Source organism: Apus apus, chromosome Z (genome assembly GCF_020740795.1).
Source record: "Apus apus isolate bApuApu2 chromosome Z, bApuApu2.pri.cur, whole genome shotgun sequence".
Lineage (NCBI taxonomy): Eukaryota > Metazoa > Chordata > Aves > Apodiformes > Apodidae > Apus > Apus apus.
This window is the reverse complement of record NC_067312.1, coordinates 3706495-3729460: the sequence shown is the minus strand read 5'-3', so window position 1 is coordinate 3729460 and position 22966 is coordinate 3706495. Positions and strand designations below refer to the sequence as shown.

The 22966-nt window shown below is 43.0% G+C and overlaps 2 protein-coding genes across 4 annotated transcripts in view; one reads left to right on the top strand and one right to left on the bottom strand.

Moving 5' to 3' along the window:
• The window catches only part of ARK2N (arkadia (RNF111) N-terminal like PKA signaling regulator 2N), a 48097-nt gene extending 27201 nt beyond the window's left edge, over positions 1 to 20896 (bottom strand). The window contains exons 1-2 of one of the 3 annotated variants that reach the window (XM_051643435.1): positions 20775 to 20896; positions 1388 to 2204 (exon numbers count right to left, since the gene is read on the bottom strand). In XM_051643435.1, the coding sequence (XP_051499395.1) occupies positions 1388 to 2111 (724 nt within the window). In that variant the 5' untranslated portion in view covers positions 2112 to 2204; positions 20775 to 20896. Of the gene's footprint in view, positions 1 to 1387; positions 2205 to 5817; positions 5835 to 20774 lie in introns of those variants that run through there. The other 2 variants (XM_051643436.1, XM_051643434.1) reach the window with 2 other exon arrangements.
• The window catches only part of LOC127395940 (inositol 1,4,5-trisphosphate receptor-interacting protein-like 1), a 149317-nt gene that overhangs the window by 106602 nt on the left and 19749 nt on the right, over positions 1 to 22966 (top strand). The gene's annotated exons all lie outside the window — the stretch shown is intronic.

Sequence of the window (22966 nt, the reverse complement as noted above, 5' to 3'; positions counted from 1 at the left end):
CTTTAACAAGCTTTAAAATCAGACTTTAATTGCCCAAAGTGTAAATATAGTAAATAAAAAGGCAAAAAATTATGAAACATATAAGTTTTACTAACTACTAAACTGGTAAAAATAATTTTAGACCTCTACTGAAGTTTACTAGACAATAATTACAAGACTATGGCTTTCCTAGACTTTCTAATAATATTAACTTCCTTTGTGCGACCTGCTTCCTAACAAAATGTGGAGAAAATGCCAGTTCTCATGGTGAAAGAATCATTCACCATAATCAAGTTGGTTACAACACAGTTACTTCTAAAATCTGCTGCAAAAATCTGCTGCAAATATTTTAAATTAATATAACAAACGTTTGTTCAGCAACTTCAAAGTAATTATTGCAGTTTTCCTTTAAATATTTTGCCCTATGCAAGCTGGTATTTATCTCAAAAAAAAAAAGTATCTAGTACAAGAAGCAAAAAGGCATGTAACCCCATAAAAATTGGCAAGCCAAAAAGTTTATTTATGTGATTTTATTTTGATAGCCATAGGAAGATGGTTCTATCATATAATACGCTGCAATAATAATTTGCACAAAATCCTGTCCACAGCACTTGGGCTAATAAAATAACAAAGACTTAGCAGACAACTCGAAGAATTTGTATTTTCTTTGCTAATAAAGAAATAAGAAATCATGAGAAGGCCCCTATCATTTTCTTCCTCCAATCTTAACATGGATATATCAGGAAATTAGTATAGAAAGTATAGATCCTTACGACATAGGGAAAGGTAACAGCTTTGTCTAAAATGTTGAAAATTTAGGTGTGGATATAGCTTGGGCACCTGCATAAACAAATTCATATTTATGTCCTAAAATAGGTGACCAGCTGCAATCTGCAAGAATTTACAGTAAGGCTGAGTAGGTTTGTCATGCACTGAAACGTAGAGCTGAAAGCACAGCCTAAGTGCAATAGTGAACAGGGCCCTACTGTAACACAGGCAAGAGGTGTGCCACGTTATCTCTAACACAGCTGCTGAGCTGTGGTCTTAATATATTAAAGCAAAGCTGGCCACTTATCTTAAGAATGTATTTATTAGATTATCACCGTCTAACGGGATTTGACAACACTCCATATAGGCTTACAAAGGAAAAGAGCTGAAAATTCCAGAATTCAAAGATAGTCCTTCCTCCAATTAACCATTTCTATGCTTTGTTGGTGTGCAAAAGTGCACTGATACCTCAGAACAGATTGTAAAATTTGCCCATGTCTTGTTAACACACTGCAGTCTTCAAATTTACACAGAGCTGCAGTTGTCCTGGTTTTTCTCAAGTGTCACTCATGTAATTTAGCATGACAGCTGAGAAACGATGTCAGATGCGTTACAGTTCAGTTTAAAAAACATCCTCTACCTGGTATCTCTGCAGTGATTGTCTTGCTGCTCCCTGAAACCTCTTCGTCCTCATCTGATGAGCTTGTGCTGGAGTCACACGTCAGGTCACTGTCGCTGGTACTGCTGTCCTGCAGCAGGTTGTACTTCTTGCGAGCAGCTGCCTCCCGCTTCTGTCTTAACAGCCGGATTCTTTCTTTGTGCTTTTGGCTCCGGTGACCTTTTACCTTGGTAACTCGACCATTCTGCTTATCACTAGACTGTCGGTTTTTCTTGGCAGCCATCATTGAAGTTTCACTTTCGGATCTGGATCGCCTGGATTTCCTCCCAACTGCAGCCCCAGACACCGCAGAAGGGTCTCCCTCCACAGCTGCTTCTGCTTGACAAGGCTCATTCTCTTCTGTGGAAGACAAGGTGTCTGAGTCAGCCAAATGCCCGCTGGAAGAAGGGGAAAGCATGCAATGATTGGAAGAGTCACTCTCGTAAACTCGGCCACCTGTTGGCTTGTCACTCTCTGTAGATGCTAGCTGAGACTCCGAGGAGTCTCGCCTCAGTTCCATCAGCAAGCAAGGCATGGAAGAGAGCACCCCAGGCTCTGCTGCAGTGGGCACTGTGTCTCTCTGAGTTTGTGTCTCCAGTTCTATAGGTCCATCTTCATCAGGAACCATCTCTTGCTTTTCAGAAGTCTTTGTTGGAACTTCCGAATCAACAAGTTCCTCTGCTTTTCCCACTCCCTCCATCTTCATTTCAGAACACCGAGGTCCTCCTAGTCTCAAAGCATGGAGCACACAGTAGGGAAGACTGGGTGAACTAGATATGGACTTCAGTAATACAGCAGCCTGCACAAGAACAGAACAGTAAGAAAAAATTACCCAAATATATCACTCAGTCCTGCTCTTCACAGTATTATCTGATCAACTCAATGCTTTCAGCTACAGACAGAAGGGTTCAGTATTGTATGGGTTTTCTTAATTTACTTTTTCCCAGTGAACTCATCCCATTACACCAAACTATTCCTCCTTACACACACTCATGAAAGGTGGTACTGAAGTCACATGAAATGTGGTTCAGCTCCCTAGAATAATCAAAATATATCAGAAAATAATAAAAACATTTCTAAACTTACTGTATAAAGTTTACTCAATGTATATCAAATATTATAAGAAACATATGCTAAACTTATTTATCTAGATATTTAAATATATTTTAATGGATAATTTTAGTCCTTGTGAACAATGCCAGCCTGAAAATTTCCAGACTTGGCAGTCACCCACCTAGACAGACTAAGATATAGTTCAGTTTCCATATCTATAAGAAATCTGCTTTCAGTTGAACAGGACCTCAAGCTTATAAAATTACAATGTTTTCATGGTAATTTGCAAATTTACAGTACCAACATAACATGGAAGAAATCCAGTCCCTTTGAGCAGAAACAGAGTGGCTGCTGAACATGACAGAGAAAGACTACAACCACTTTCCTTTTCCAGGGGAACTGCTCTGCTAGCAGATCTGACATAACAAAGATGTATTTACAAGAAGTACCATGAAGTGATACTAAACCATCACGGACACTGAGCTTACAACATCTATAGGCATGGTCTTTAGAATCATCAGCTGTGTGTAATGCAGGTTTATTCACAGCAGAGAACCACCATGCTAGTAGGTCATGTAAAAACTGTTTAGCTGTATCTAACACACCATCCAGATGCTCCTTGAATGTCTCCCATGCAAGTTCTGGTTGCATGAGAACACAGAAGCTGACCTTAGTTTCTCTCAAATTTGCCAGGAACACAGAATCAAATAGCATGGGCTGCAAGCAAGAAACAGTATCCACCCACACCGTTACCCTACATTTTAGAGATATAATTTAATAAATGGCATTGCTTCAGTGCAAACACAAAATACCAAGCTATTTATCCAACTCACGACTTAAATGTTAGCAACCCAAAAGTACCTGAAGCACCTTCAGGGAAGTTTAGTTTTAGAGATCAATATCTATATTATTATTTGTGCTCTGCCATACACCTAAATTTTCAATTGGATTCAACAGAAGGATCTTTTAATTACCACATTCAATTACAAACAGTATGGAACAAATAATTTATGTGTTTACAAGTGTAGTAAATGATAAATTTATGGCACTTCAAAAAAGTAGATAAGAAAGCAGTGTTAAGATTTAGTCTATTTTTTAAAAATAAATTTCTGCAGACAAGGGTAATTAGTACTTTTGTCAGCCTGAAAAAACATGGATTGTTGAGAGAGATTTTCCAGCTCCCTGACATTCCGTCTTCAGTTTCCTGATCCACCCCAAGCTGCCTATAACTGTAAGCATTTAATTGTATGCTCCTTCCTTCTTCCTCCATCTGCAAAATGAAATAAGGCTACTTCCCTACTACTAAAAGGTGCTGTGAAAAAGTCAGTGTTTGACCTGTCTGCCCCAACCCCTTGTGAAATTTCATTTTAAAAGAATATTAAAATACATTTCACGCTTCCTTCAGGGTAGTATATGAAATGCTGGATGGTGCAAGGGAATTATGAAAATATTTATGAGAAACACCAGTTAAGAAAGCTTAACTGGTATCAGACAACACAACAAAGATGGGGATGACAACTCTAGGCCTGCAAAATATGAAAACAAAACAAACAAACAAACAAACCACACACACACAAAAAAACCAACCCAAACAGCAACACCAAAACCAAACAGCAAAAAAAGCACTTTCCTTCCAGAAAAGAAAAAAAAAGAACACGTATTGTAAAATATGTGAACATATGCATAAGAAAAACGTTTGCCAGTACTGGGACTGAGTAAAACTTTCTTGAAAGCAACTTAAAAAAATGTTCTGGAGATTACTACATAATTTAACATAGTAAATAAATATGTCAAGAACCAATTTAATCCCAAGGCCCCAGCACAGCATCAAAAAACCCAAGTGGTGAATAAACATGTTCTGAGACAAACACATCCCAAACCTGTAATAAAAGCAGTATTTCTATATATTTAATCTGAAAATATACATTATCAAATAATTATCCTATTATACAGTAAATAAAATACAGCTTTGATGATTAAATGACAGACCAAGAGTTACACACAGTAGGGTATGTATTGTTTCTGCTAGTGCTGGTTTTGCTGAGGCCATGCAATTTGAAAAGAGCAGCTCTTTCTAAGAGCTTTGAAACGTACTTTGTTTTCATGCAAGGGAAAACCTGCTAGCTCCAACACACAGAGGAATGATATCAACCTCCCCAAATGAACCGTGTTTAGAAATTAATACTAATAAGTGAAGAACAGTTTCTGAACTATTCATCTTTTTAGCCTGGGGAGCACGAAGGACAGAGCTTGACACAAAGCTAAAGGGCAGAAAGAGTGAATCAGAGACTTTTTTCCACAAACATCCTACTTGGGAACATATCATAGAATCACAGAACAGTTTGTGTTGGAAGGGGACCTTGAAGATCATCCAGTTCCAACCCCCCTGCATGGGAAGGGACACCTCCCACCAGACCAGGTTGCTCCAAGACCCATCCAACCTGCCCTTCAACACTTCCAGGGGTGGGGCAGCCACAGCTTCTCTGGGCAACCTGGGCCAGGGTCTCCCCACCCTCACAGCAAAGAATTTCTTCCTAACATCTAACCTAAATCTCCCCTCTTCCAGTTTAAAACCATTACCCCTTGTCCTATCATTACAAGCCGTTATAAAAAGTCCCTCCCCACCTTTTCTGTAGCCCCTTAGGACAGTGGAAGGCCACTATGAGGTCTCCCTGGAGCCTTCTCTTCTCCAGGCTGAACAACCCCAACTCCCTCAGCCTGTCTTCACAGGAGAGCTGCTCCAGCCCTCGGGTCATCTTAATCCAAGAGCTCCATGTCCTTCCTGTGCTGAAGGCTCCAGAACTGGATGCAGTACTCCAGGTGGGGTCTCATGAGTAGAGAGTAGAGGGGCAGGATTACCTCCCCCAACTGCTGGCCACACTTCTTTTGATGCAGCCCAGGACATGGTTGTCTTCCTGGGCTGTGAGTGCACATTGCTGACTCATGTTGGGCTTTTCATCTCCCAACACCCCTAGGTCCTTCTCCTCAGGGCTGTTCTCAATCCATTCTCCCTCAACCTGTATTTGTGCTTGAGATTGCCCCAACCCAGGTGCAGGACCTTGTACTTGGCCTTGCTGAACCTTCATGAGGTTGGCATAAGCAAACCTCTCAAGCTTGTCAAGGTCCCTCTGGATGGCATCCCTTCCATCCAACGTGTTTACTTCACCACACAGCTTGGTGTCATCAACAAACTTGCTGAGGGTGGACTCAATCTCACTGTCCACATCACTGACAAAGATGTTAAACAGCACCAGTCCCAGTACTGACCCCTGAGGAACACCACAAGTCACTGGTCTCCATCTGGACATCAAGCTGTTGATCACCACTCTCTGAGTGCGACCATCCAGCCAGTTCCTTACCCAATGAGCGGTCCATCCATCAACTCCATATCCTTCCAGTTTTGAGACCATGATGTCATGTGGGACAGGATCAAATGCTTTGCACAGGTCCAGGTAGATGACGTCAGTTGCTCTTTTCTTGTCCATTGACACTGTGTCCCCGTTTTAGAAGGCCACCAAATTAGTCAGGCAGGATTTGACCTTGGTGAAGCCATGCTGGTTGCCACCAACCATCTCCACATTTTCCATGTGCCTTAGTAGAGCCTTCAGGAGGATCTGCTCCATGATCTTACCAGGCACAGAGGTGAGACTGACTGGCCTGTAGTTCCCTGCATCTTCTTTCCTTCCCTTTTTGAAAATGGGGGTTAGGCTTCCCCTTTTCCAGTCAGTGGGAACCTCACCAGTCTGCCATGACTTCTCAAATACGATGGAAAGCAGTGTTGCAACTTCATCTGCCAGCTCCCTTAGGAGCCACAGATGGATCTTGTCAGGTCTGATGGACTCATGCACCTTCAGGTTCTTTGGATGGTCTCAAACCTGCTCTTCTCCTACAGTGGTCGGATCTTCCTTTTCCCAGTCTCTCCCTCTGTCTTCTGTGACCTGGACAGTGTGGTCAGAGCCCTTACCAGTGAAGAATTATGCAAAAAAGTTGTTCAGTACCCCAGATATCTCCATATTCTGCATGACAGGGTCTCCTGTTTCCTTCTGCAGAGGGCTCACATTTTCCCTGCTCTGCCTCTGATGACTGATGTACCTGTAGAAACCCTTCTTCTTACCCTTAATGTCCTTGGCCAGGTTTAACTCTATCTGGGCTTTAGCTTTCCTAACCTGATCCCTGGCTGCTCAGACAACTTTTCTATTTCTCCCAGGCTACGTGTCCCTGCTTCCACCCTCAGATGACTTTCTTTTTCTAAGAATGTCCAGGAGCTCTCTGTTCATCTATGCAGGTCTCCTGGCATTCTTGCCTGCCTTCCTCTTTCTTGGGGTGCATTCATTGCTCCTGGGCTTGGAGGAGGTAATCTTTCAATACTGACCAGCTTTCTTGGGCTTCTCTCCCCTACAGGATTTTATGCCATGATATCCTACCAAGCAGATCCCTGAAGAGGTTGAAATCTGCTCTCCTGGTAGCGAGCTTGCCTTGGACCTTTCTTGTTAACCTGCAGATCCTGAATTCCAACATTTCATGGTCACTGTAGCCAAGGCTACCCTTAAGCTTCACAATGTCCACCTGGCCACCCTTGTTGGTGAGAACAAGGTCCAGCATAGCACCTTTTCTGGTTGGTTCCTCTACCATTTGGAGGAGGAAGTTGTCATCAATGCATTCCAGGAACTGTCTGGATTGCAGGTGCCTTGCTGTGTTGTCACTCCAGCAGACATCAGAGCAGTTGAGATCACGGCCTGTGAACGGGAAGCTGCACATTTCAGCCTGTAGAGGGCCTCATCCACTCGGTCATCTTGGTCAGATGGCCTATAGCAGACTCCCACTGTAATATCACCAGCCCCTGTCTTCCCTTTAACCCTGAGCCATAAGCTCTCTGTCATCCATCCCCAGGTGGAGCTCCATGGACTCCAGCTCATCACTGATGTAGAGGGCAACGCCTCCTCCTCTTCTCCCCTGCCTGTCCTTCCTAAAGAGCTTATATTGATCCATTCCTACACTCCAGTCACAGGAGTTGTCCCATCACATTTCTGTGATGCCAGTAAGATCATAGCCCTGCAGGTTTGTACATATTTGCAGTTCCTCTTGCTTATTTCCCATGCTCCTTGAACTTGCACAGAGGCATTTAGGCTGCGCCCCCATTGACGCTGCCTCATTGCCTGGGATTCCACTATCCTTCATTTTGGGTGTTCTGCTGCTGGCTTGTGATCCTTCAGGCTCAGGGCATCTCTTACTCAAATTGGCTTCAAAGGGGTGGCAGTGGGATGGATTGAGGATCTCCTCTCCCAGCAACTCTAGTTTAAAGCCCTCCTTACCAGATTGGCAAGCTTAGCAAGATGCTCACACCCTTCCCTGAAAGACGAACCCCATCAGACCCTAGGAGACCAGGTTTCTGAAATCAAGTCCCATGGTCTAGGAAGCCAAAGCCCTGGCTGTGACACCACTCCTGTACCCATTTATTGATTTTCCCAATGCAATTTGCCCTTTCAAGCCCGTTCTCTTTAAAGAACATAATCTACCTTACAGGTTCCAAGGGGACTTGTACTTGCTTTTCCATCTCACTGGTTTATCAGCCAGAAAAATTCTGTCTCATCTACATGCTGCCACCTTGCTAATAGTCAAATTCAGTGACTTAGGATTTTTTACTAATAAATAGGATCTTATTTTAACTACTCAAACCATGCTGGTTTGATCCCTCACACGGAGATCAGCAAATTATATTTTCAGTAATAAGTCAACACACAGACTGCTAACTTCACAAAAGTATATCTGGTTAATGATGTGTGTTTCTGTGTGTGTTTCAACAAGACACTTGCTCTGATGCTCTGATGAGGTTTGAACTCTCCAGGTCCCTTCATCTTGAACTTAAAAATTCAACAATTCTAGTATTAGTACATATATGAAAAAAAAAATAAAAAAGAAAGAAAGAAAAAAGGAAATTTTATCTTTATCTTCATGGAAAAAGTCTGTTGTGACTCAGTCTTTGCTGCAGGGAGGAATACAGACAGTTCAGGGGAAAATACCTATGCCAAGAGAAGTTGTCCCAAATAAAGAAAACACATAGTGATCTAGATCTGCTTAATAAATGTATAGAGCAGAGAGAGGAAGACTGTATTGAAAAATTCCCATTGGTTTCTTGCCACTCACTCTTCTAGTAGCAGTACTAGAAAAGGTAAACTCAGGGTGATGCTAGAGAACAACTAGTTTCTTACTTATTAAATGAGAACAAAATAGCACTGAAAAATAAGCTGTGAGCCTTACAGACAGATACTTAGACACTGCTCAGAAATGTCATTCTCCTTTTTCTAATTCACAAATATGGCACTGATGATTTTAAAAAGCAATTCTGTTAAAAGTTCCGTGCTAGATTTTTCCATCGTAAATTACTTCATTTTCCATCCACGTACACAAAACACTAGTATGTAGAAGCCATTAGATATCTAACTGTATCTTTATCAGAGAAGTATTTTCAAATTGTGGACTGATTTGAAAAGGCATGCAATTTGTATGCTATGAAAACAGCACTTTAGTGAAGAAATACAGAAGGATTTTGAAGGTCAGATTAGCAGACAGCCCTGCCAGTCTGCCTGGCAGGAAGATGAGGGAGGACAGGCAAGCAATAAGCCATCCCTTCAGAAGAAAAAAACAACCCAGACCTGAATAAAAACTACATTTTGTTTCATCTCATCACACCTTGAACTCACAGGTTTTGTTTGACTAGACAGAGAAGAGGGTACCGAGTGTTTCTTTCACAGCACTGTTCGTTCTGAGATTTTTGAGGATAAAAATTATTGAAAAGCAAAAAATCACATTCAAGCAGGGGTTAGTAGCTTCCTAAAGAACAACTATAGTGGAATATGTGCTATTAAGTAACATATACTACTGCACAAAGAGTTATATCAATGGTGGCATGGATGCTCTTCATCAATCAATAAATGGCCACACATATATCCTTCAGAATATTTTTGTTTGGTTTGCTCTCACTAAATGTTGTTCTTCATAATTATATACCCTGCAATGTGAGAAGGAAATGAGTTTCATCCAAACAGTAATGCCTGAAAGTTAATAAACACCATGATACCCTAACCTTAATTGTACATTATCATTTTAGATGTTACTGAACAAAGTAATGATAAAGAATGTCTAAGCTTACATAAAGCAAACCAGTTCTTTTTGTCAGCAGCTGTGCATACAACAGATTCTTACTTCTGAAGTACCTTTTTCACAGCAGCTTGCTGCTAGAAGTCACTTTAGCTCATTACTGACACATTTCCTCTTATTCAGAGATCAACAGACCACTTGTTTTCCCTTATTACTGTTACCCCTCTCATGCGAGTTGTAGCAATTGTTTAAATGAAAAAAAGTATCCAGCAGAACAATGTATTTCCATTTTATTTTAGCAGTGAAAGAAAACAGTTTGAACAACCTACTTCCTTGCACCACTAACCATTCACTTGCAAGCTGTAATTTTTTAAAAATGAAAAACCCTATCTAGGTTTTGCAGAATATAACATCAATTGCATTATTTGAGCCTTTGTGACTATGTAAATGAAAAGTTAAACTGCACTGCTGCACAGGAGCTACATGTTCAGTATTCACAGCTAACTACAGAGATCCTTCCAGAAAATCTACTACTTTACAGCTTGAGCATCACAGGAGTCACTATTTTCATCTAAATCTGAATGCTTTCGTATTTCTACAGAACTAAAGGCTGTAGTGGTTCGTACTTACATAAACAATTATTTCTATCACCAGTGAATCACCTTATCTCATTTACCCAACATAACTGAGCATGGATGGAGTAAATCAGCTGTGAGAGACGTAATTACAAATTGACATATTAACAACTGAGGCTAAAAAATTATGTAAAAGATCTGACTTTTTAAAAAAATGTAAACATTCTGGCAAGCCAATAAAGAACTCTGAAACAAACTCTTGACAGACCGTGTGTCTAAGGATGGTGGGCTGGGAAAGGACCAAAGCAGCACATGACAGGAAAACTTTTGGCAAAGACCAAGGTTATATCCTCTTCTGGCAGAGAGGCACCTAACTCTGAAGATGTGACTGGCCACTTCCAAAACAGCACCAAAATCCTTTCCAGGTGTATCTGCATGTTGGCCATATTTTTTTTCCTATTCCAATCACTTTCCTTTCCATTAAGAGCCAGGACACCTAATTCAGTAAACTCACCAGTGCCATTCTAGTACAATTAACAAATATGGATGTGCCCAACAACAGAATGTCTAAGTAACTCAAAACTAATCGAGCCAGATAATTAGACCTTTAATCTGCATCCACACAAATGCAGAAGTACCAGCACTTTCTGTGCTTCCCAACTGCTGTTTTTTAGATTTGTTCATCTCCTCCCAAATATACCATACATTTTTTTTTGTTTTCATGCAAGTGTGGCATATACCCATGCTTTTAAAACAACAGAAGTGTGAACTGCGCTCGATTTAACTCAAGAAAGTTGACTCAGCTCTGTGTGGATGTGTGTGCAGGATGCTGGAGAGGAGATCTTTCATAACACTAAGCCACCCCCACATGGATACTGTGCAATTTATATAGTGTTCCTTTGAAAGTGTTGCCCTAAAGCTGACTCACTGGTACACAATTTTACCTAAGGCACATTTCTGGGAGTGGAGATGGCCCTTTATCAGATGATTCATAAATCAGGCCTGGTAGCAAACCTAAAGAATAGGACTCCTGTAATAGAATTGGGGTGAGAAACAAAAGAAGAAAGGATTAAACTAATGCTGTGTTTCAACGGGTTTTACACAAACAAATTAAGGTTACAAATAGGCTGCTCCTACTGAGTGCTCAACAGGCTGCATATAGAAATCATCCAAGACAAAAATAAAACCAAACCAAACAAAAAAACGCAAACAAAACCAAAAAACTAAACCCAACAAAAACAAGCACGCGTTAAAATTAAGGTTTGCAAAGCATCCTTTGCAACCTTGAAAGGTAATGTTTTTAATCTTAAATAAGACGCAAGACTTTACATTTGTAAAGTCCAAATTTTTGCATTGTAATGTTTAATGCATCTAGTCTGCTTCTTCCAAATGCAAGGTAACTACCAGGTATGGGTTAGTTCACAAGGTTGCACACAGGCTTCCAGGAACACTCAACAGCTGCATTGGAATCCCACAAAAAAAAAAATCAGTCCTTGTAAAAATACATTAATTAGCATACCAATGAAGGCACAGAGGGTTGGCTGCTCTTAGCCTTCTGAAATCTCATTTCTTTCTCATAGTGAAACCATTTTTCTCAAGAGCACAGTGATTTAAAGTCTACAGTGATCCCTACTCTCAAAATCTGAGGGGGCATATTTTTATTGCTATCTGCTCCTAAATCTAAGAGCAAGTCGCCCAATTTTTTTTTCATCATTCTTTCAACAAAACTAGCAGCAGAAATCAATGCTAGGAGAGCCATGCTTAGTTTATTTTTCTGTCTGCCATATACTTGCTTGTAGAAGTGCACTATACTGAGCACATTCATACAGATGTACCATCTTTTTCTATGATTTTGAGTTTAAAAAATGTTTCTACTTTACCTATCCATTTCTGTTCCTCAAAGGAAACGTTTTCTGTGCTTCCTCTACTGGTTCACGCTATTCTACATGAACAGACCTCAAGAACTGTTGGTCTATTGTTCTGTCATGGTCAATAAAGTAATGCTCACAGAAAAGCCACACTTAAATTGCTTGAGCATCACAACTTAATCCTGACATTCAGAGCATAGATTTTCTTTCTATTATGAACATTTGAAATATACTGAAATTAAACATTGCGTTATTGACTAATAGCTCAAAATGGCAGATGAGGACAACTGCAAAGGAACTTCAAAGTAGTAATCTTGACATTGCAGCGTTCATTTAAGAAGGGCTTGTGCTGTCTCCTGCAAAAATCAAAGCTGGTCCAGCACGGACAGGCACAACTGCACCTCACTACCACTGTTATTTGGATCTTGAGCCAGCAGAGTGCTGTACGAAACAGGCTGCAGTTCCAGAAGTCTGCCAATCCATCGCCTAGTCCACTGCCACTGTAAAGAGGCAGAACTGTCAGCTTTCTGGGACAGCCAGCACCCATCAAATCCTTTTGTAATTCCAGTTTCCCAGAGGAAAGCTGTCCACCTGCTTAGCAGGCTAGGTGGATGAATGAGATGAAGGAGAGAAGGATCATCATCTCACAAAACAGACAACAGGGACAGGCCTGGAGCAAGGGAGGGATTGGGCGATTCATCTGATCCTGCAAAACACCATGCCAAACCTGCAGAACCTTTGACCTCAGGACAGATTTCCTCAGCAGGTGAGAGAGCTGTTTTGTCAAGTGTTATGTTTCTTTTCACTAACAATGCTGCCTACCTAACCCACGCTACAACTGCCCAGCCTGTCTTGCCAGTACTTCCACAGATGATGCAGAGACTCACTAGCATCTCCTCATCTCTTACACCTAAAAACTCTTCCTGGCACTGAGCAGCAACATTCCCATTTTACGGTCTGGTCAACTGAAGAAGAAATATCAGATTATTTTTATAAAGTCATGTACCAACAGGACAAGGAGGACTGGTTTTAAACTGAAGTGGTGAAATTTAGGTTAGATGTTAAGAAGAAATTATTTCCTGTGAGGGTGGTGAGGCACTAGAACAAGTTGCCCAGAGAAGCTGTGGCTGCCCCATCCCTGAAAGTGTTTAAGGGCAGGTTGGATGGGGCTTGGAGCAACCTGGGCTGGTGGGATGTGTCCCTGCCCATGGCAGGGTCTTGGAACTAGATGATCTTTAAGGTCCCTTCCAACACAAACCCATTTGGGATTCTATGACATGCCCATATTTTACAGAAAGGCTGTAAAATACTAGCCTAAAATGTAGTTACTGCAACATTAATTTGCAGTAGGTATATTACTGAAAAATAAATGGCATTACTACACTAAAGGCAAAGTCATGTTGCATTCAAATTATGAAGATTTTAGCAACAGTAAGACCCAACTGCTGTGGGCTGCTCTTGACACCAACCCCTTGATTGTGTTTTGACCAGTAATGAGGTGACAGATTGATAACAATCGATACTATAGTCTTTACATGTCCAAAGTGCTCCTAAAGAAGAAAGCACTCATTACACTGGTCTATCATGACCTAATTAGGACTCCTTAAGCAATATGTATGGCTTCACTAGAAATGACAATCTGCTTTCTCACTAAGAAACCTTAGCAGTGCCACTGAACCACACTCAAGAGCTAACTGCAGACAGCTAACCTTTGAATCTTTCTCTTTACAAATCCTAACACTCTCCTCCTTAGCTGAGCTTTCCTAAGAAACTAATAAAACAAAAAAAGTTAACTTCTTGTAGGACACCAAAGACACAGACAAAGGTACATGGACACATTTGACAAAAAATAAACAATATGAAGTAAACACAGGCTGGTTCTACGAATGAACAAAAGCAACCTTGGGTATTTAAAAAAAATATAACTGACTCAGCCAAAAGCCTGTGACAAGTGCATTATGAATAATGCCTCTAGGAGGGGTTTTACTATCAGGTACTTCCTACAGTATTTACTCCCAGTTGGCAGAAGTGAAGAAATTTGACCTCGAGTTTGAGAGAGTAACAGACAGATCAGGAAACAGACATTTCTTTCCCACAATATAAATGAGACTTTGCATATATTTGACTACAGAAATTGAGTAACAGCATGCAAGATGATACCAAATTACCAGCTATAAAAAGAGAAAGGAAAATTAAAACCTAGGTTTCATCAGTACCATACAAACACTGACAGAAGAAAACCCAAAAAAACGAACCAAAAAAAATCTTACATACTCTTATATAAAAGCACCATTTACCCCAAATTATTGGTTGCATTATTGTTCTTCATTAAGGAGGAAGAGGCACACCTGGTAGAGCTTTCTTAAAAGTAAAAATAAGGATTAGCAACAGGAACCGTAAACAATTTAAATACTGTCCTCAACAAAAAGGGAGACAGAAGAAAAAGAGCATCCAGTCTGGAGGACTAATTCAGCCTCATTCTGTTCATTCAACTCAGTCTTATTATTGTAGCTTGATGGGTGCCACACTGACCAACAGTGAAATCCACTACAGGTGTTAAAAACTAGAAAAATCACTTTCATGGTGTAAAAATAAAAAATGAAAATCAAGTGTCTGTTATCAAACCAATTTTAAATTGAGGTGAGGCCTATAACCTCATAAGCCCTCAAAAATTGGCTAGTTCTGACAAAATACTCATTCAATTTCCCTGGCTTACTTTTATGGTATTCAACAATTTTTTATTTTCTTTATTACAGTGAGTGGATCCAAAGCTTGTGAATCCCCTTTACGATGACTTACTATTATTAGTAACTGGAACCATGGAAAATAAAACTTCACCTTAAAAGCTTTTTAAAAACAACACTGAAAGAAATGTGGAGTTTTTTTATAACTCCTCACAGATTCTATGTAGTGCTGATTAAAAGGTATTACTAACTCTGGTGGAACCACAGCTATTCACAATCGTATTTATCAGTATTTTGGCTCATAGGCACTGCTACCCAGAAACCCATTCTTCCCCACAATGACAACTTCATTTCCAAAAGGCATCCTATTAAAACATGATGAAGCCTCAGGCTATTAGTATTTCATCCAACTTTCTTCATTAGGAGACAGCCTCTTAGCATCTTACACTGAATTTCCAATCACTGGCATATGGAATTAACAGACAGCTTCCTGACCAACTCTCTATCAACCTTCTTCCCTAACATTTTTCTTTAGCCAGATTACTTAGAACTCTATCAAGAGCTGACATTCCCAGAGAGCAAGAGTAGTCAGAAGATTACCAGCTGATGAGAAAGCTGAAGAACAAGAAACTAGAGCTGTCTTAACCTTACCTGCATATCATGTTAAGTTGCTTTGTTTCACTTGGGAAAGTCTGACAATACTGGAGCACACAGCACCAACATGAAACTGATATAATGGAAATGTAGTGTTCTCAAATGAGAACAAATGGTAATAACTCCATCATCACACAGACAACTGGTGTTAGAAAGTCTGGCTCTTAGTTATTCTCAGCTCTGCTACTGTGAGTCACTTGGTCTCTCATTTTGGAAGACTTAGAAGCAAAATCTGCCTTCTCTAAAATAAGCCTTGAAAGGCTAATGACCAAGCACCATGAAACTAGACATTACACAAGAAATGTCACAAGAACACTTATTCAATCATAGTCTGGCTCTATCTCCTCATTTCCAGGAAATGCTGAAGCATCAAAGCATAAAAGCATTGTGGAGGATACTGCAGAACTCTTGAGGTCAAATCCATGATCGACGTATATTAAAACAAAAATGCCAGCCTGGAAGAGTCTTAAATACTTGCATTTAAATGAAAAAGTGACCACCTGTTCTCTTAACGTTAAAAAGCTGCCAGATTGAGTCCTAGCAGTTTTTAAGCTGTCTTCTTGGAGATCAAACATCACAATGCATGATATGGCTGAAGCCTATACACTGCTAAATAAATTTCTGGGCATTCAAGAGACAGATTGCAAGGTAGAATTCATATAAAACCCCAAATGACTTCAAAAAAAAAGGAATGTTAGGTCGGATCTCTCTGAATTTAAAGCTGACTCACCACAGGACCACAGGCACATTACTTGACCTCCCTGTACATTCAGTAATGTATCCTCAGCAATGTAAAAGCAACACCTCAGCGACTGAGTGCTTCTCATTTCCAGTCCAGAATGAGTAATCAATGTGTGCCTGAGCTGCAGAAAGCAGGGCACATCCCTGGACATGGACACGTTGTACAGGCTGATCAGATGTGTGAAGAAGGAATGCTAACAAGTGGGAATAGGCAGCCACAAATTTCAATTCTAACCCTTAGCAGTAACACTGAGTAAGTGACAAGGTATCAGTCACCTCAGTCTAGCTCAGAGATGTACTCTGCTATGATAAGGCAACAGCAAAGCCTGACATTTTACACTATATGCATACATTACACAGTATTTTCATTTACAGTCTCTTTCACCCAGTTTTCTTTTTGCTCAGCATTGCACATTTGTTGAAGTTACATTCTGGACCTTGAGTCACAGACTGAGAACTGCATTAGTTTTTAAAAACCTGGAACATTGATGTGATGGAAAAACAACACAAATCACCACAAAAATTATACTAAAGTCCCTGCAATAATATTTGCTGCCACAGATTCCAGTGTTTTACAGTTTGGACAGTGGCTCTACCACCCAGACCTACCGGGGAGGGGGAGTAGGGAAAAGTGAGAGAGGTCCGGGGCTGAAGTGAAAACAGAAGAATATAATAATAAGGAACCAATACTGACCCCAGTGTTAACCAGGATACAAAGCTACCTCAGCCCCAGTCACAGAGCTGAGCTCTGCACTTCCAGCAGAGGAGGCTGGATGCCCAGCCCCGTGGCACGACAGCTCCACCCTGAACAGGTCACAGCCAGTGGAGGACGGGCCTCAGGTGGGGGTGACTGAGAGACCAACGAGACCTCCGGGGAAGGCAGCCAGGGTAGTAGTAAAAACATCCCCCTGAACCTCCTAATGTACACTAAGGATGACAAGCTGGCCAACTTGGATCAGCTACCCTGGGCCTGGCTCTCCCACCCACTGCACCTGCAAGGTTCAAAACTACCCTCAGCCTTGGTCACTGCAGAAACCTGCAAACCAGATAAATGAAAACAATGCATCTTATCTCACAGAACTGGACTCTGCAGTCTCTCAGAACCAGTTTCTCTGAAGAGAAAAATTATTTTAGAATTCTGTCTCAGCAGAACCAGGACATGGTGTCACAGCAGTTCAAATGCTGCAGAGTTATGGTGCCAAAGTTAAAGGCATGTCAGTTGTCTGCTGAACTCAAATTCACATAATGAAAACCAAGACAAAAGTGGCTTCCTTGCCACGCAAGCCTCAGGTTCTCTGGGATCTGTAACTTCACAGCAACATGGACCATACCACACAACTTTATACCAGAGCTCCTTTCCAGCATTATGCCTCTCCCTCTCTCCCACTGCTGCTTTGTTTTTCCTTCCCCTCTGCTATCGATAATGCTCAAGCCAGGCACGTTTTGGTACTTCTTTTCCAGAGTGTTTGTTCTGTGGTGCAAGTTACATGGTTGCAACTGTGGCAATTGAATCTTTTAACTCTGATCTACTAAATGTGTTATTAAATCTGCTGCTCAAGTTTCTGTCATGTTTACAGTTTTGTAAGTAATTTAGACAACTGCAGATAAAAACACAGAAGCTGAGATTGACCATAGACCCAATTCTGTCAAAAAGGACCATCAACACACTAACTCTGAAATGTTACAGAAAAGGAAATACAAGTTGCTTGAAACAGTTTACACATTTCAGAGTTTCCAAAGCATTAACATATAAAAGGGTCACATTTTGGTCAACCAGTTGTGAATGCTCAGCCTGCAGCTCCTTTCACAGTGTGGTATGTAGAGTCTCCCATTGCATGAAGAGATGTTTAAGTGAGATGTTGATATATAGGTGGATCATACATGGCACATACATTTTTGGCAGAGCAAGGAGTTGACATGGTAATACACAAGAGAAAGTGAAGAAAGTGAACAAAACTAAGGCAAAGAAGCCTAAATTTTAAAGGTAAATATGCAGCAAGGAGGTGGGGGTTAGGACAACCAAGGCAATTGTTTCTTGTTACTCTGATCAAGTTACAGCAACTTCTCTTCCCAATGAGTTCAAAGCCCCTCATGATTCTGTTTGCTCTTTGTCCATCCAATTGTACCTTACCTCATTAATCCCCACCACAGGGTCAGCAGCCAGCATGATGTGCCCATTTGTCAAACACATACAAACATCCTTCCTACCTCTACTTTATCAGTGGGAACAGCACTTGGTTGCCGTGTGCTGTGACCACGCTGTACCAACTGTTTCCAACGGCCCTGTGGTTGGCTTCAGGTTCCTTCCCTTTTCCCCTCCCTCTGCAGTACCCAGTTTAATGCATCCACTCCTTTCCCAACTCGTTGGTGCACTTTAATTTCCACCCACCGGGCAGCCTTCCTGCACCTGCAGCACCTGGGCTGCAGCATGATGCACATCACACACCTGACTGGGTAAGACCACAGTCCTTTCCTCTTCCTGATTTCTCAGGAATTCCTCATCACAACTCTTCACGATGCCAACTAGCAATTAAGCAGAAATAGTCACCACATTATAATTACAAAAATAAAGTGGTTAAAAATTAGTCAGAACTGCTATTCTCATAGTTGAGCATAAAACACCAGCTGCCCAAACTCACATGCTACCTTCCATCACCCCACATCCCTCCTCCCAGTCCCCTAGACAAAATAGCAGTCACTGGTACACCAGAACCACAGAAAACATAGTATTTCATTAGCTTTTAGAAGCCACACAACCACCCAGTCCGGAGACCCTTTTGCCAGCACCAGGCTCCTCTAGGTAACTATACGTGAGAAATGCTCAGAAAATTATGATAAGAGGAGTTAGGTGGACAGCTGAGCTCTCTGTACTTCATCTGCTTTTGTGTCCTATGTGTGTAGGGGGGATGTTTGGCTTTAGCAAACACATGACAAGCAACTTACTGTTCTCCTTAGAGCTTTTTTCAAAACTACTCCCTCCAAAAAGGTGATGCTTCCCTCCTGCAGGGCAAGAGGGGGGGAGACAAACTGTTGTGACTGACTCCCTTTCAGCTCTTGGGTCACAGAAACAGAAATAAAGAGGTGTTAACTCGGGCAGGAGAACCACAAGATAAAGACCTCAAAACAGTACCATACCCAGTTGCCACCTCAAGGTCAAACATGAAGTTTTTTAATACTTATGCAATGCAAATTACTTTAAGAGGAACACTTTAAATTTAACACTTGTTTGCTGTTCTAAAAGGAGAGCTGCTACTGTTTGTACTTAAAATATTACCTTGAACACTGGAAATAGCCTAGCACTTTCCTGTAAACTATTATTTGGTCTTATGCATGACAAGTACCTAGGAAGACTTAAAACCAAATAACATCTATTAGGGAGGAATTAAAATCCATTTTACATTTTTAAAGAGATGCTCAGGGGTTCAAAGTCTTACTATTCATTCATTTTTAAAAGCTAGAATTACTCACCAGAGGAAAAAAAAAAAAACAACAATGCTAAACAGGGCTGACTTATGCCTCAGCACCTCTACACATAGGTTTTTTCAGCCTTTTGAAATGCTGTTAGGTACTTTGTGCTGGTTTAAAGTATGTAACTAGTTGCAAACAAGCCCTTAAGTTACTGCAGTTAGGGTTTCAAAAAGGTACCAAAACCTTTAATACAATTAGCCTTGTTCTACTACTGACAAACTAAGACATAAATAAAAATAATAGTTAAGAAAGGGAGAAGCTCTCCTTACTATCGATATAATGTAAACCCTAAAAACAACCCAAACAAATGGCCTTTTAAGCAGTTGTCCAAGAAGCTCAAGACTAAGCAAGTTACAATACTGGAACTAGACAAGTATTTACAAGTCCACTCAAGCTGCCTTTTTCCTTTTAAAAAGAACAAGTAGCACAGCTAAAGTTTATGTTCTTCTCAGATGGCTGTGTCTCTGAAAGCCACATCTGCAACTCATTAGATGTTACGAGCTCAAGGGGAACTCAGGCTAGATAAGCAACAAACAACATGAACTTTTTAATCACACAAAATATATATTCCCACATCAGCCAAAGTAAACAAAGAAAAACAAAAAAACAAAAAACCTAGAAAAGCTGAAAACCCAAACAATTACACGCCTCGTTTCCCAAAAGGTCTTCCTCCCAGCAGCTCGCACCATCCCACAGCACACGACAGGAACGCTGGGGACGGCGAAGCAGCGAGAAGTTGCTCCCAGGAGCTGTGGCAAGGCTTTCACCTCCTGACCCCACCAGAGGAGAGGACAAAAACGCGGCGGCGGGGCCGGACTCCGGCCTTTGGGGCCCGTGACGGAGGTCACCCCTCCCCGAGGCGCTCAGCCCGGAAAGCCTCACATCTTTTCCTGAAGCTTCCCCAGCTGGAGGGAGCGCTGGAGGCCAGGCGGCACGGGGGGCTGGGAGCCAGGGGGGCTGGGAGCCGGGGGGGGGGGGGCTGCAAGCAGGTGATACCGAAGGCGTCTTTCAACCCAAACCGCGTTCCACGCCGCTAGGAAACCAACCCCCTCGGCCGGCGCGGGGGTCAGAGCTGCCTCCCCGGCGCCGGTGGGATGAGCACCCCCGAGGCGTCCCAGAGGCAGAGGAGACCCCGCACCAGCCCCGCTAACGGTTCCGCCGCCCCCGCGGCCCGACCCGGCCCGACCCGCTGGAGCGGCGAGACCCGGCCGCGCCCGCCCTCACTCACCCGCGGGACGCAGGGCCCCTCCTGGCCTGGCCCGCGGGGGGGCAGCCGCTGGGGCACGGGCGGCCGGGAGGAGCCAGGTCTGAGCCGCACCGCCCGCGGGCCCCGCCGCGCCCGCCGCCGGAGAAAATGTCACCGGAGGCCGCCGAGCTGCGCCGCCTTGACGCCACTTCCGCTCTCCCCCGCGGCAGCCGAGGCGAGGGGCACGGCGGCCCCCGCCCGCGACAGCGCCGCCCCGCGGCGGGACCGCGCAGCTCCCCCCCCCTCCCCGCACGCCCGTTCGGAGACGCGGCGGTGGTCGCGGGATGCCGGGCCGGGGTGGGGTGGGGGTCACCCTTGAATACCCCCCGTCCCCGCCCCTCGACCCCCAAACCTGCCGCGGGCAGGGAGGTTTGCTTGCCCAGAGCCCCGTCCAACCTGGCCGCGAACGCTTGCAGGGATGGGGCAGCCACCGCCTCCCCGGGGAACCTGTGCCAGGGTCTCACCAGCCTCAGGAAGGAATTGCCTCCTGGAACCTCGTTTAAACCTCCCTTCTTCCCGTTTTAATCCATCCCCCCTCATCCCATCCCTCCCTGCCCTTGTCCCCAAACCCCTCCCCAGCTTTCCTGGAGCCCCTTCAGGCACTGGAAGGTGCTCTCAGGTCTCCGTCTCCTCTCATGACCCCTGCCAGTGCTTTAGGATAGCTATCCTAACTATATAACTGTGCTAAAATATACGTAGTTCAAGTGTTGTACAAGAAGCCGTTGCTTTTGCTGCGTGTCCTGTGTAAAACAACGATAAAGAACTTTTTCACTAAAACTCTCCAGTAAGAAACTGCTACGACTTGGACTGACTTATTCCCATCAATATGCCGGGAACTCCTTGCCCCTCGTATATCCCTGCTCAGTAGGACTGGGTAATGCACAGTAAGGCACTTATATGCGTTTTTACCAGTGAACTAATTTGCTAGAACATTCGCAGTTGGCAAATCCACAGAGAGAGAAAGGCAGTCAAAGGAATTTAAACGTTCAGACCTGCATCTGTGAAAGCCACTTGGAGCATTAACTTGGATTTGCTTTCGGCTTTGCAAAAGTTGCCTGATTTCCTCCAAAAGGGGAGGCGGGGAGAAGAGAAAGGGAGAGAATGCAATAAAAAGCACACGAGGTCATTCCAAAAACAGGAGTTAGATTTCAGTAGGGTCCCTCAGTCCTGATCAGGGATGTGAGCACCTGGAGAACTCCAGCGTTAAACATACGTGGTGCAGCAGAGGCAGCCGTGGAGGATCCTGCTCCTGCTCAGGGAGCAGGAGCAGTTACTGGGTGGGTAGCATAGAAACGTGTGTATGCATGAACAGCCCCCCTCAGACAAAAAAATATACACGGCCTTGGGAATCACAGGCTGACATCCAGGAGAATTTATCACACTGAGGGGAAATAAGAGGGAGATCCAGGCAGAAGCAGAGCTGCCTCTTCGGGAGTTAGCGGTTCTCCTTTAGAACAGTACTTGGCAAGGTGCTCCTCACCAAACGGGTGGAAAACCTGCTCTGTGGGAGCACTGCCCTCCTCGGTGCATCCCGTGCTGGTGGTGCCGGCCCTGGGGGGGAACAAGCAGAGCACTAACAAAACCCACACAAAGGAGAAGATAGAACCTTGATGCTGCTGGGGGCTCTAACCCGGAACCAGCTCTGATGTCCCTTGTGGCCCTCCCACCAGCTAAAACCAACCTCCACACAACCCAGCCGGCTACTTCTGGGAAAATAACCCAGAATTGGTATTTACAGGGGTATGTGCTTTGGAGGCACGGCTCCTGGAAGACATCCAGAGGAGAGGTCGCTGTGGCACAGGCACTGGGGCATGGCAGCGAGGAGCAGGCAGGGCAGGCTTGAATGGGGAAAGGGAAGGGAAGGGAAGGGAAGGAAAAAGGGAAAGGGAAAGGGAAAGGGAAAGGGAAAGGGAAAGGGAAAGGGAAAGGGAAGGGAAGGAAAAAGGGAAAGGGAAGGAAAAAGGGAAAGGGAAAGGGAAAGGGAAAGGGAAAGGGAAAGGGAAAGGGAAAGGGAAAGGGAAGGGAAGGGAAGGGAAGGGAAGGGAAGGGAAGGGAAGGGAAGGGAAGGGAAGGGAAGGGAAGGAAAAGAAAAGAAGAAAAGAAAAGAAAAGAAAAGAAAAGAAAAGAAAAGAAAAGAAAAGAAAAGAAAAGAAAAGAAAAGAAAAGAAAAGAAA